This window comes from Phyllostomus discolor, chromosome 6 (genome assembly GCF_004126475.2).
Source record: "Phyllostomus discolor isolate MPI-MPIP mPhyDis1 chromosome 6, mPhyDis1.pri.v3, whole genome shotgun sequence".
Taxonomy (NCBI): Eukaryota; Metazoa; Chordata; class Mammalia; order Chiroptera; family Phyllostomidae; genus Phyllostomus; species Phyllostomus discolor.
Window position 1 is genome coordinate 43,231,515 of NC_040908.2, and position 12,129 is coordinate 43,243,643.

The window sequence follows — 12,129 nt, forward strand, 5'->3', positions numbered from 1 at the left end:
CCAGCTGCCCTCAAAAGCTACAATCCCCTTGGGCAGATCACCAAAAGTAACAAATGTCACTAGAAGATTCCTCAGAAGAAAAAGGACTGAGAAACAGGAGATACTATTATCTGACTGTGTGGGGGGGTTGCACTTCAAGATTTTGAGAGAATCCCACAATAAGGAATCTGAGAGATTATTATGGACTGGGGTGATCAGGAGAGATTGTTGGAGACAGGATTTGAGATTGAAGGTGGGATTGTCTCTTAACGTCTGTTTCCTGCCCACAAGGGCACAGCCTATTCCATTCACCTCTGTATCCTCAGGACTGGGCAGACCCTGACACACAAAAGACGCTCCCTAAACAGTCGCTGAGTAAGTCAATGGTAAGTGGAAAGAATGAGAAAAGACACTGAGTTGCAGCTAGAGAAGAACTGTGAACAAAGACACAGATGCGTGTCTTTGGCCCTGAGCATGAACTGGGCAGGGGAGGGAGGCTATGAGAAGACACGAGGTGACTGCCTACGGGCTGGACCTAGAGCACAGGGGGTGGGCCGGGGACCTCTGCTCTGAAAGCTCTCCTGTGAATGCCGCTCTCTTTAGTTCTGGAATTGGGGTGAGCATGGGCAGGCGGCAGACCCACCGGAGGGCGTGTCAACACACAATGCTGCCCTGCACCCCAAGATTCTCATTCAGCAGGCCTGGTGGGGGGGCCCAAGAATCTGCACTCCCAAAAAGTTTCCAGGTGATGCTGGCCTGGGAACCTCACTTCGAAACCACAAATTCCTTTTTCCCCATCTGGCCATTTCATGTTTAAGCCTGAGAATATCTTTACTCCACGAGACTTGAATCTGAAGGTCTTCCCTACCGTGTCTAAAGGAGTAAGGAAAGAAAGAACGAACACATAGCATTTCTGTGATGGCAACTGGCAACTGACATTAAAAAAAAAAAAAGACCGCAGAATTAAGATGTCTTCAGCTCAATTTTATTGATAAAGCTCAGCTTCACAGGCGGACCTATCAGATCCCGCTGGCCCAGTGGGGCCCAGATTCCCCTCACTGTGATCTTAGAGTGAATGAATGGCAGTGAGGCCCTGGGTCCAAAAAGGAACTGAAATAATACCTATGTGTTCAACAGGTAACATCTCACAGCTTTTACATTTTTGAGGCATTCAGAGAAAAAAAATGCAAATGTTTAAAAAACAAGCAATCAAAAACATTCTCTTTAATTCAATGTCTTTTAACTATATACTTAAGCTACGCCTTTAAAAAAAATTAAAACCCCTCTCCTTTAATGTTATTTGGACAGTCGAAATAAATGTTATGATTTTAAAATTAAGAGTACTAAATCTTCTTGTGCGAACTGCCACTTCTGCTGGCCCCACTAACAATGAAACCCAGCGTTCTAACCTGCAGGCTCACCACGGCCGTTGGTAGCCACTAGCGCTTCCTGGACGCCCAGAGCCCAGCAGCCACTGATTGGCAGGCCCCGGGTGGGGCTGTGGCACCTCTCTGGGCAGCGTCACTGCTGGGGCTTGTGAGAGGCCTGAATGGGGAGCCTCCTCTGCCCACCACCAGGGCTGCCTTTCCGGCTTTCTGACTGTGCAGGTCCAAATAAAAAGATGCAAATATTGCATTCTGCTTTAACTTAACTCATCTCAAGCAACAGCCATGACCTCAAGAGAAGGAAAACCTTCCATCTCATCCTATTCAGTATCCAGGGAATTAATGCTGTAGAGTCTTTAAAAGGGACCAAAACTGATAGCTCGGTCCCAATTTCTGAAGGGAGAAATGATTGGGCAGGGTGGGACTGACCACGTGGTCTAAAAGGCAGCAGAGAGGGGAGGCACCTGGCCCTGTGCATGGGGAAGATGTGGAAATGGCTCCCAGCTTAGCAGCACCCAGACGGAGGATGCTTGTCACACATGCTGGGTGACAGAGGATCCTGGAAATCATTACTTCAAACACCTCAAGGCCCAGCTGGTTCCTAACTTGTACACATTTTTGAGAGCTTGTTCTAACTTCCTTTTGCACTAGTAAATAACAACTAGAAACCTAGTGCTTCCCTTCTCAGGAGTGTAGCAGACTCCACAATTACGTGACACGCTGCTTTAAAAGTCAGCGATCAAGGCAGAATGTAGCCCCGCCATCTGCAGTCGGGGAAGGGAAGTTACTGTGGGGCATATGGCTTCCGGGGAGCTGGTCACACTCTGCCTCCTCACCCGGGTGGCGAAGAGACTGGTGTTTGCTTTGGGATAAGTCACTGGCCTGTACACTTAGGACCTGTATGCTACACTTAAACAAACAAACAAACAAACAACTTTTTAAATACTAGTTAATAGCTCTCAAGAAAAAGGCTCCTAATTCAAAGGGGGGAGGGCTTTAAGAAGCCACATTGCTGGTCTCTTCAACTCCACCATCCAATATGACTGCAGGTGTGACCCCTGGTAGCTGAGGAGCCCGGAAGTGCCAAAGCTGACACTGCTAACCACAAAAATGAGACATTTACAGAGATGCCAAGGGTCTGGAACAATGACCTGTTCCCACGGATCTACCTCATTTGAAGAAAGAACCTAGGAAGTCTGAGGAGTGTCTTCAAAGAGGCCAGCAGAAGCTCTTTCCTCCCTCTGACGTCCTGTGTCACCAAAACCCAAAGACCTTTAAGTGGAAAACACATTCTTTCTGATTCTTTCAGATGCAGTGACGGAAGAAAGGAGTGCCCCTGGCAAAATCTTGTCTGTGACAGACGTCTAGGACCAAGAGAGAGAGGTTAGCCAGAAATGTTTTTGAGACAAGTTCTGAAAAAAAATATTCTCATTTCTCCTTTCCTCACCCCACTCAGCTGCCCTAAGATGCGTGTTGGATCCTGATTTTGAGGTGGTCCAAGTGCATAGCGACAAGACACCTCTCATTGGCCACGGCCAAAACTGTGAGAAAGGGTCCTTCCACCCTCTAACTGTCACACAGCAACTTCCAGGCAGGAAGGAGAAGCCTGTCCTACTTCAACATGAAGGGGGGAAACACATTTGCTTAGACAACTTTCCACACTGTTAAAAACTACATCTTAAAAACTACACAGGACTCAGAAATCTGATAATGTCTATAGTTTTAACACCCTCCCTTCCCCAAGTAACAACAAAACACATGGAGAGAACAAGAAGGCCACCCAAAAAGGACATGGTAGGGGTGGTGCTGGCAGCATCAGAGAGAAAGCTAAGAGAAACAGGTGAATCCTCCAGGGTTTGCAGTCCAAGGGTGTGTGATGCTGTGGCAAGCACAACAGTAGTAATAGTCCCCTCATGCATCTGGGTGGCAATTTGGTGAGCCTCCAGGAGAAGTGAGGGGACGACCAGCACTCCCAAAAGCTGCCTTCAGACTCCAAGGTAACTGCCTCTGGCCTAGGGGAATGGCAGATACTGGGGAAAATTTCACTGGGGGAGAGCCTCTCCTATTATTTACAGACAAGGATAGGGACTCTCAGAAGACAAGAGATGTTAGTAACAGAACCCCTAAAGCTGCCTAGATGGGGAAGCCCTTTAAAAAAAAACAAAACAAAAACCCCAAAGCTCATCCAGAATGAGGTCCCTGCAGTAACATCCATGCTAATTGGTAAGTAAGACAAAGCCTTCCCTAACAAATCAGCAATGTCATTATGAAGCCAGTCACTAGATGAAGCCAGTTAGGCACGCTGGGGCGCTATTCTGCAGCTGTAACCCGACACCACTGTTTGCTGCGTGCCTCCTCCGACTCCCCCCCTGCGCAGGGGCTCGGCCGCGGGGCACCGCACCCGCAGCTTATTAATCACCAGGCACTGACTTTCGAAGGAAACCAACGGGAACAATCCCCTTTGCTTTCTGGACAGCATCTCAAAGCCTGGAGATAAACGGAAATTCGGCCAGGAAGTCAACTTCTAAGTGAATTTAAAAAAAAAAAGAAAAGAAAAACTTTTACTACTTGGGGAAGTCTTCTAAAGTCCACATTTAAAAAAAACTCTAGCTCTCGCGCTCAAGATTTTAACACACTTGTATTAAGTTGAAGACAGGTTCTGATACTATTGGTTTGTTAAATATAACAAACCTGTTCTCTTGAAAAAAAATTTAAAGTTTGACAACAAACTGCATTTAGTAGGCAAAATGGAGTCAAATTCTGGAGATGATGTTTCAAGTAAATATCTCTTTGGAATGAATTATGGCCTAGTTAATAAATATCTGGAGAGAAAAATGGGCTTTCTTAGAGTATAACTGTTAAGTAGTATAGAATGCTTCAATATCCTGTCTTACTGGTTCCTACAATAGCTGGGAATTTTAGGCTTTAAACCTAACTCCTATGAAGCTAGTGACACCAGCCACCTTCTTCCGAAGGCAGTGCACGAGCAAACAATTCTTTTATTTTACCTACAGATGGTGGCTTAAAGCACTGCACACTTAAAGTGAGAGACTGGGCAGAAGTACACAGTTTTTAAACTTAAGGTTAACAAAAGCATACTCAATATGATATGATGCTTGGAATTTCCTTTAAAATACTTCAGAAAAAACACCTGGCTGTGTAGATGACCCAAGACTGACAAAATGTTGGTAACTGTTGACGCTGGGTGAAGAGTACAAGGGGGTGCATTGTGCTCTTCCCTTTACTTTTGACTGTGTTTGGAATTTTCCACAATAGAAAGTTAAAAACATACAACACACCTATACATACTTTTAACATCCTATAAACTTACAAAATCAAGTAAGCACAATAAATTATTTACATCTCACTGACAACTATTTTATTAACTTGATAGATTATTTTACACAGAAGAAGACTATTAAAACTCTATGTAAACAAGCATGCCCAGTAGGAGTCAGAACTCCTTTCAAGCTCTGAAAGACAGCACTCCACAGTCAGCCACAAGGGGGCGCAGCAGAGCAACAAGGCACTCCTGAAGTCTGATTATTCACAGCAATTTCTACCTACAGATCTCTTCGAGTACACACATTTCCAAGACTGTTCCCAAATTCCGGTCTCTGCAGGACACTGGTAAGCAAGCCAAGAGCCTTGCCAATGCCAAACTAAATTATATCATGCTATGGGTTCAAATTCTTAAAATATTGTATGTAGAAAAAGGCTGTTGCCTGTATATAAGGAACACTGATGTTTTAAAAACTATGGTTAAAATTCCTGGAGGATTTCTGAAGGGAGAACACACACACAATAATATACACACAAAACCCACACTGTAAGATGTGGGCTTAGAAAAGCCAGCAGTTCAGAATTTCCACTGGGGGTACCAAGGTGGAGTCCCAACCACACAATGAGTGATCTCAAGGTAAGCATTAAGAATTTTATTAGTATAGAAAAGCCTTCAGTAATCCTATTGTTTCTTAATATCAGGAAATTACTTACACGCTGAGCAGATCAGTAGTTATTTGGGAAAACTTCATAAAAAGTATTGGGGATGAATTATTATAAAATTCGACATGGTTAGCCTTAGAGAGATAGTGGAGCAAATTACTGTATAGCTACTTGCTGGAATTCTGTCTATTCAAATTACAAAGTCAGGTTCTATGATGTATGTTCAGTAATAATGTTTGTAAGACATGAACTATTATCACCAATAGTTCCATTTGAAACTTGGTAAATATGAACATACATCCTTATAAATAATATAATCATTTAAATTATGATGATACTTCATACTAATTTGGTGTCAGAAACACATCTTTAGCTGAATCTAAGGCCTCATTAACATAAAGGAAAGGAACGCTTATATTTGAATTTCTTTCTCTTAAGATTATGTGCTTGTAAAGATCAGCCAGCCTCACCCCACCCCCATTCCTGTGCATGATGAAAATATTTTTTGCTCCTGTATTTATAATTGCTTGAATGGGATTCTGGTGTCAACTTCCCTCCGCCCCCTAAAGACACCTTGTTTTTCCCCTCACACCAGAGACCTTTAATGAATGTCAAGGGGGAAAAGGCTTAAGGTAGAAACCAAATGCTGTGCCAAAAATATGTGAGTTTTTTTTAAAGAGGGCTATCAGATATATGAAACAGTCACACTAAAACAGATAAATGTAATTTGTTAAAACAAATCTGTAAAAAAGTAAAACTGGATATTAGTATAAACAAAAGGTTTCCTTTTAGGTTTTGTTAGCCAACTACTGGCCAAGAATAAAACAAATTAAAAACTCAGTATGCTATATCAGGAAGGGTTTTTATGGATGTTTCTTATAGGTTATGATTAGTTTTTAATTTCTTTTATTTCAAAGTTGGAATGCTTTATTACTGTGAAAAAAAACACTTAAAAGAAGACATGCTATAAAATATTCCTCACAAACACAGAACATATTTCATCTCTTCCACATGCAGTCTAAAAGAAGAAAATCAGAGAAATGTTATTTCTTTGTTTACTTAGTGAGTGAATCTAAACCTTGTATTATATGGTCTAAACCAGGATTCCTTAAAAGAAAACTATCAAATTTCTACAATATGACAGACAAGTATAAAAACAGACATGTAAAGGGAAGGAAATAACTATTCTACTATGTACATATCTGTCCCATGTAAGCAACATATATATTCCAAATGTTTACTTTAGTTACTTTGATGAATTAGGCAGACTAGTGGTAAAGTTTTACAAAGACAATTTAAACTTTACATTATATACTTGAATAATTCACAAAGTAGAAAAAGGAGATGAGGCTACAAACTAAACCTGAGGGCAGTGAAGGATACTTTATAAATGTCGCAGCCATTCATTTTTATTTACTTTGGGGCTATTTTGACATCAAATGTATTTTTTCCGGAGGATTTCTGTATATTGATAATTAATGACCCATAGAACCTTACATACAGTCATTTAGTCAAACACAATAAAAATAATCAGAGTACCATACTGAATGTAATGCATATTTATTTTCTTAGGAAGCAACCTCTTCATACTTCAACTTCTAAGATCCTCAGGGATCTAAGGAGAGACTGCCTCCAAACTAGCCCCCTGGTCCCCAACATTCCAGTTCACCCCACCTGTCTTCCTAAGGAATCTGCGTCCTGAATTTGTAAACCAATTACTGTTAGAAAGCAAAAAATCATCACCAGATGAAATCTATTTTATATCTCTGGAGAGGGTAAAAATACTTAAAAAAAATAATCTGTCTTAAAAACTGTTAAGAAAAGACCATCGCTAGGCTCACGGCAAGCATGGCAGCAGTGCAAAATCTCCTCCTTCAGCGGCAGACCATGGGGCTCAAATTCCCAGGCCAGCTCAGTTCTCTGGGGCAGCAGGGAAGACACAGAAGTACACACAATACATGGAGGTTCCCTCCTCAAAAAAGGAAAGAAGTCTGAAAAGCAAATCTGTATCGTAGTATTGTAAAAATGGGATAACCATTCAGGGAAGGTAGATCAGTTTAAAACAGTTGCCACCTTGTTATCTCATTAGTGCGGCTACAATTTTATGCCAACCTGTCCTGGAGTAGAGATGACCTTGGAACTTTCAGATTCCCTGAGTTTAACTCGGGCAACCCTTCTAAACACCAGGGTGGGGTACTCACTCCAGCAGGCCTGCCTGAAGCCCCGGGAGCGTGGTGTAGAATGATAAGCAGCCGGCCAGGGGAGAAGGGAGCAAGGGGCAAAAGGTTGATTTGCAGAGAGTGACATTTCAGTATTCAATTTTTTGACAGTATATTCAAATAGAACTTTTTACTTTTCTTCACACAGCCCCACCACAGACGTGTGTGTGTGTGTGTGTAAAATGTCCTAATTAAGAGACAGAATCCATTTCCCTTCACTATTCTACGTGAAACTCCTCAGAAACAAACAAAAAACTATGAACGTTTTTTAAAGGAAACAAAGCTTAGAATTAAACAATAACTGCAAAGCTACAAGTTTTTGCACCGAGGCAAAAAGATGGTAATGCAGACATGAACTCATTTTAAGAACTTAGGTTTGCTGCTACCTGGAGTTACTGGAGAAACAAAGCTGCCTTTGGGCACCTAAAACTAGTCAGACCTGCTGTAGCAGTTGCACAGTCAGCTCCAGATCTGTCCTCCGCTCTCCTCCCTCCAGCCCCCACCCCACGCATCCGCATAGCTCACTCCACTCAGGGCGGCGCCTCACCAGGCACACTCACCCCTCGTTCTGCTGTCCCTGCTTAGAGGCAGGGCCAGCTCCGGACACACAGCGTGCAAGTGTGAGAGGAGGCCAGATGAAAGGCAGCAGATGCCAACTCCATTCAGAACCGGAAGCAGAATACAGCTTATATATCCCAAATTTCTAAAATAGATAAATTGTGGTGTTTGCTTCAGTGACACCCAGCAGGCATTTCCAATTAAGTTCAGATAAGGGGCAGAAGATCTTGAGAGGAGACAAATGAGCCTTTCCAGCGTTAGGGGCCCTCAGACCACAAAGGGAGCAGAATTTTCAAAAGGGAGTTTGCACTGCCTGTGTAGGGTGCTTGTTTAAAAATCAAGCACCTGTTTTGTCCTTTGAGAAATCATATGTTTTCAAAGACATTGTGTTTTTATTTTTCAGTTTTTATTTGTATTAAAAAATTTTTTTAGACAGCCAAGCATGCTTTGTTTGTCTCATGATCTTCAAGGAAAAACAAACAAAACAAGGCATCTATTTATTACCCAGAACAGGAATATTGTCTTATTGGCCTGACATATGCCATTCACAGATTCATACAAAGAATGAACTGCCACACAGTGCCCATGGAGAAAGACACTGCTCCACACAATGAGTGATGGGCGCTCCAGGAGACAGTTCTGTTCACAGAGCTTCCCAGCATCTGCACAGAGGGCAGAAGTTTGCCTTTAATACCAATTGCACTGGCCATTGGAGACAACACTTCCTTTGAAAAAGACGTGCCAACTTTGGTCAGTACACGTTTCCTTCAAGAACATTAAAACTAAATTAAACATGCACACACTTAAGCAGAAGCAGTAACTTGTGGGTTTCTGTCAATTGTTTAAGGAATGTTTATTAACAGTGGGTAGAAAATACATGATTTGTGTATATGCAGTGGCCACTGCATTTTTATATTTTCATGTTGGTCAGTATTAATTCATGGAAAGACCTACGATGGTGGTTGTTCCCCATATTGTGAGGCCCTTTTTACATAAAATTGGAACTTGCCCTAAGGTGCCTTTTGTATACACCTGACCTTTGGACTCAGTAATTGGAGAGAAAGTCAGTCTCTCAGTCTTTCTCTCTCTCTCCTTTGCCCAGAAACTAATGCAACTATAGCTATTGCCTATAGGGCAGGGGTGTCAAACTCACTTTCACCAGGAGCCACATTAGCCTCATGGTTGCTTTCAAGGGGCCGAATGTCATTTTAGGACTGTATCAATGTAACTGCTCCTTAACAGTTACATGAGAGCTCGGCACTGCTGCTGGGTAGAAACAAGGTGCCGGCTGGATAAAACAAGGTGGAGGGCTGGAGTCAGCCCTCGGGCCTTGTGTTTGCCACCTGTGCTTTAGGATATGCCATAATAATTAACATGAAATTTCTGTAGCAGCAAAGGTTTAAAAAAATTCTATGAGTGAATTAAAAATTCACACTCTTAAATACCAAAATTATCTATACATATTTCAATCTATATGTAATACTGACAAAGTTGTCTTAATTTTTCTGATATAAATGAAATATAAGATAACTCTTCATGCTTTCACTAGTATTCTTGAATAAAAAACAACAAAAAAACCTTTTAAAGTTTCTATTGTAGCTTTTACCCTTCTTAGCTATTAAAGTGCTTTGGCTGAGGGTAACTTTTAGTATAATTTGATACTGATAATTTGGAATCTGTTACTTATTGACAGAAAAAAACTTTAAGTATTTGTATGAATGTATATGTATATATATATGTCTTTAACCTTGCTTAGATCTTTTTGATATCTTTTGTGTGCATGTTTCTAAAGTAGTGTTGTAACTTTCATTCTGCAGTTGAATCACTGTTTAAAATAGCAGATGCCCTGGCTGGGTGGCTCAACTGGTTGGAGCATGGTCCCATACACCAAAAAGGTTGTGGGTTCGATCCCCAGTCAGGGCACTTACCTATGTTGCAGGTTTGATCCCCGTACTGGTTGCAGGAGAAACAACTGATCAATGTTTCTCTCTCTCGATAATCAATAAATATATCCTCAGGTGAAGATAAATAAATAAATAAAATCGTGGGTGCCAAAAGCTGTTAGTTGCTATCCAGATTTGAGTGAGTTTTAAAATCTCATCATATATACTGTTTTACTATACTCATTAATTATCCGTGCATGATAACTGGGCAAAATTTATACTTTAGCTTCTGAATTAAAATTAAAAAGTTTCCATTGGAGGCAATTTAGCAAAGAGGAGCCCAAAGACTTTCTAAATCTGAGTTAATATCCTTCTCCTAGTTCTTAAAGGAAAACAAACTCAAGCGGCTGTGACGGAAGGAGCTGTGACACTTGCCTGACAATAAAACTGTTCCCTAGGACATCTCTTGTCTACACTTGATTGGTATTAAAATGTGAATCCTCTCTCCTGCCTGTTGTAGTAAAGCAAGAAACACAACTGAGTGTTGAACACAAACAAAAAGGCTGTCAAATCCATTTCTTAGGACTTCTCATCTAATAGCAACATGGTTAATATACACATTTTAATTAGGAGTAGGGGAAAGAAGTAAAAATTATTTTAAGGTGCCAAACTTGATGAACAACATAAACAAACTTTACATTACCATACAGTACCTCTAAGTAAAATCAATGAAGTGAAAGAACAACTTGCTAACATTTCTTGCAGGGTTTTTTGTTTTTTTTTTCAATGAAGACATTGATAAAATGAACAGGAAAGCAGAGATCCATGAACAAGCTATAATTGCTCATGCCAGAAGCTGGGATCTTAGGATGGGTATTTTCATCCTCACAGCACACCCTAGCACACTCAAATCAGAACAGACTGCTATAAAAAGGGGGAGGAATGGGAGGAGCTCTTGGGGTGAGACATGCCTTCTGGTTAGCTGAGGAACCCCCGCCCCCACCCCCCATCAGCAAAACAACCTAAAGGCTCTCAGGTGGACTGTCCTCCAGGGGTTGAGTGGAGCCAAGAGCCCACTTCACTCTTGTCAGAGACTAGTCCCTAATTATAAAAGGCTACTTTGAATACTTAAGGCCTCAGGGATCCTATTGGCTACTACAATTCCTAGGCTCTTTACACATATTATAGATATTTATTAACATATATTGGGAAATTAAAAAGCGTATTTCATGAACAAAGCTTGAGAACATTCACGTACTATCTTCCTTAAGACCATCTGGGGCTGCTCAATCCAATTCAAATAAAAACTGCTATAGTCTGAGTCTAGGTATCTTACCCTGCCGATTGCCCTTCCCCATTCAGTGCCTGTAAAAACTTACTTTCCACCTCCTGAAACATCCGGAAACTACCCAGTATTAGAGCAAAAAGTTATTCTAAGACAAACAATATTTAATCTTTTTGGCAACTTAAGACTAAACCCCAAACTCTGCTCCCATCTCAATCTATTACTATTACTTCTGCTAAAGGTATAACTAATGACCAAGGAAAAACATAAGAACCATTTATGATTTTTCTCTCCATGCAATGGCCCTCTTAGACCAACCACCCTCTGTCTTAATGGTACAAAGTCCAGGGCTTGGGACAGCTGGCTTCCCTCCACCCCCTCCCTTTCAGTCATAGGCGGTCACCACCAAGATGACTTGTAGATTTCTAACTAAAAAAACCAATGAGACCTTAAGTTTAATATACATATATATTCAAAAATCAACTCACTCGCGCACGGGCAAAAAGAGGGTGGAGAAGGATTTTTAAGCTAAAACACAGGAAAACACAGAAACACACCATAGCAAGTTGGATGCAAACCCGGGCACGGAACTCAAAAGTGAAGCAGCCTTTGCGGCAGCAATCCGAGCCTTAAAAAAAAGAGAGAAAAGTCTCGCACGTTCACAACAACACAACCACCACAACACGCACACACATCCCAGCTGTAAAACCGACAGCTCCAAGCTCCCTCGGTCTCACTGCGGGCTCTGGTTAGCTCCCGACCCCATCCTGACCCCGGTCAGGGACTGCTCGTTCTTCGCCCTTCCCCCAGCAGATCTGCCCTGTACACTGGGGGTCCCCGGCCCTCGCTCCGGGCGTCCAAGGGCGCCGGGCCGG

The 12,129-nt window shown here is 41.8% G+C and overlaps 1 protein-coding gene across 5 annotated transcripts in view; it reads right to left on the reverse strand.

Moving 5' to 3' along the window:
• Positions 1-12,129, reverse strand: part of SERTAD2 (SERTA domain containing 2) — a 131,105-nt gene that overhangs the window by 11,451 nt on the left and 107,525 nt on the right. The window contains exons 2-3 of one of the 5 annotated variants that reach the window (XM_036028048.1): positions 11,812-11,882; positions 8,089-8,231 (exon numbers count right to left, since the gene is read on the reverse strand). The exons of 2 other annotated variants lie outside the window; for them this stretch is intronic. In XM_036028048.1, coding sequence (XP_035883941.1) covers positions 8,089-8,231; positions 11,812-11,814 — 146 coding nt within the window. In that variant the 5' untranslated portion in view covers positions 11,815-11,882. The remainder of the gene's footprint in view (positions 1-8,088; positions 8,232-11,811; positions 11,883-12,129) is intronic. 2 more of the 5 variants (XM_036028049.1, XM_036028050.1) reach the window with 2 other exon arrangements.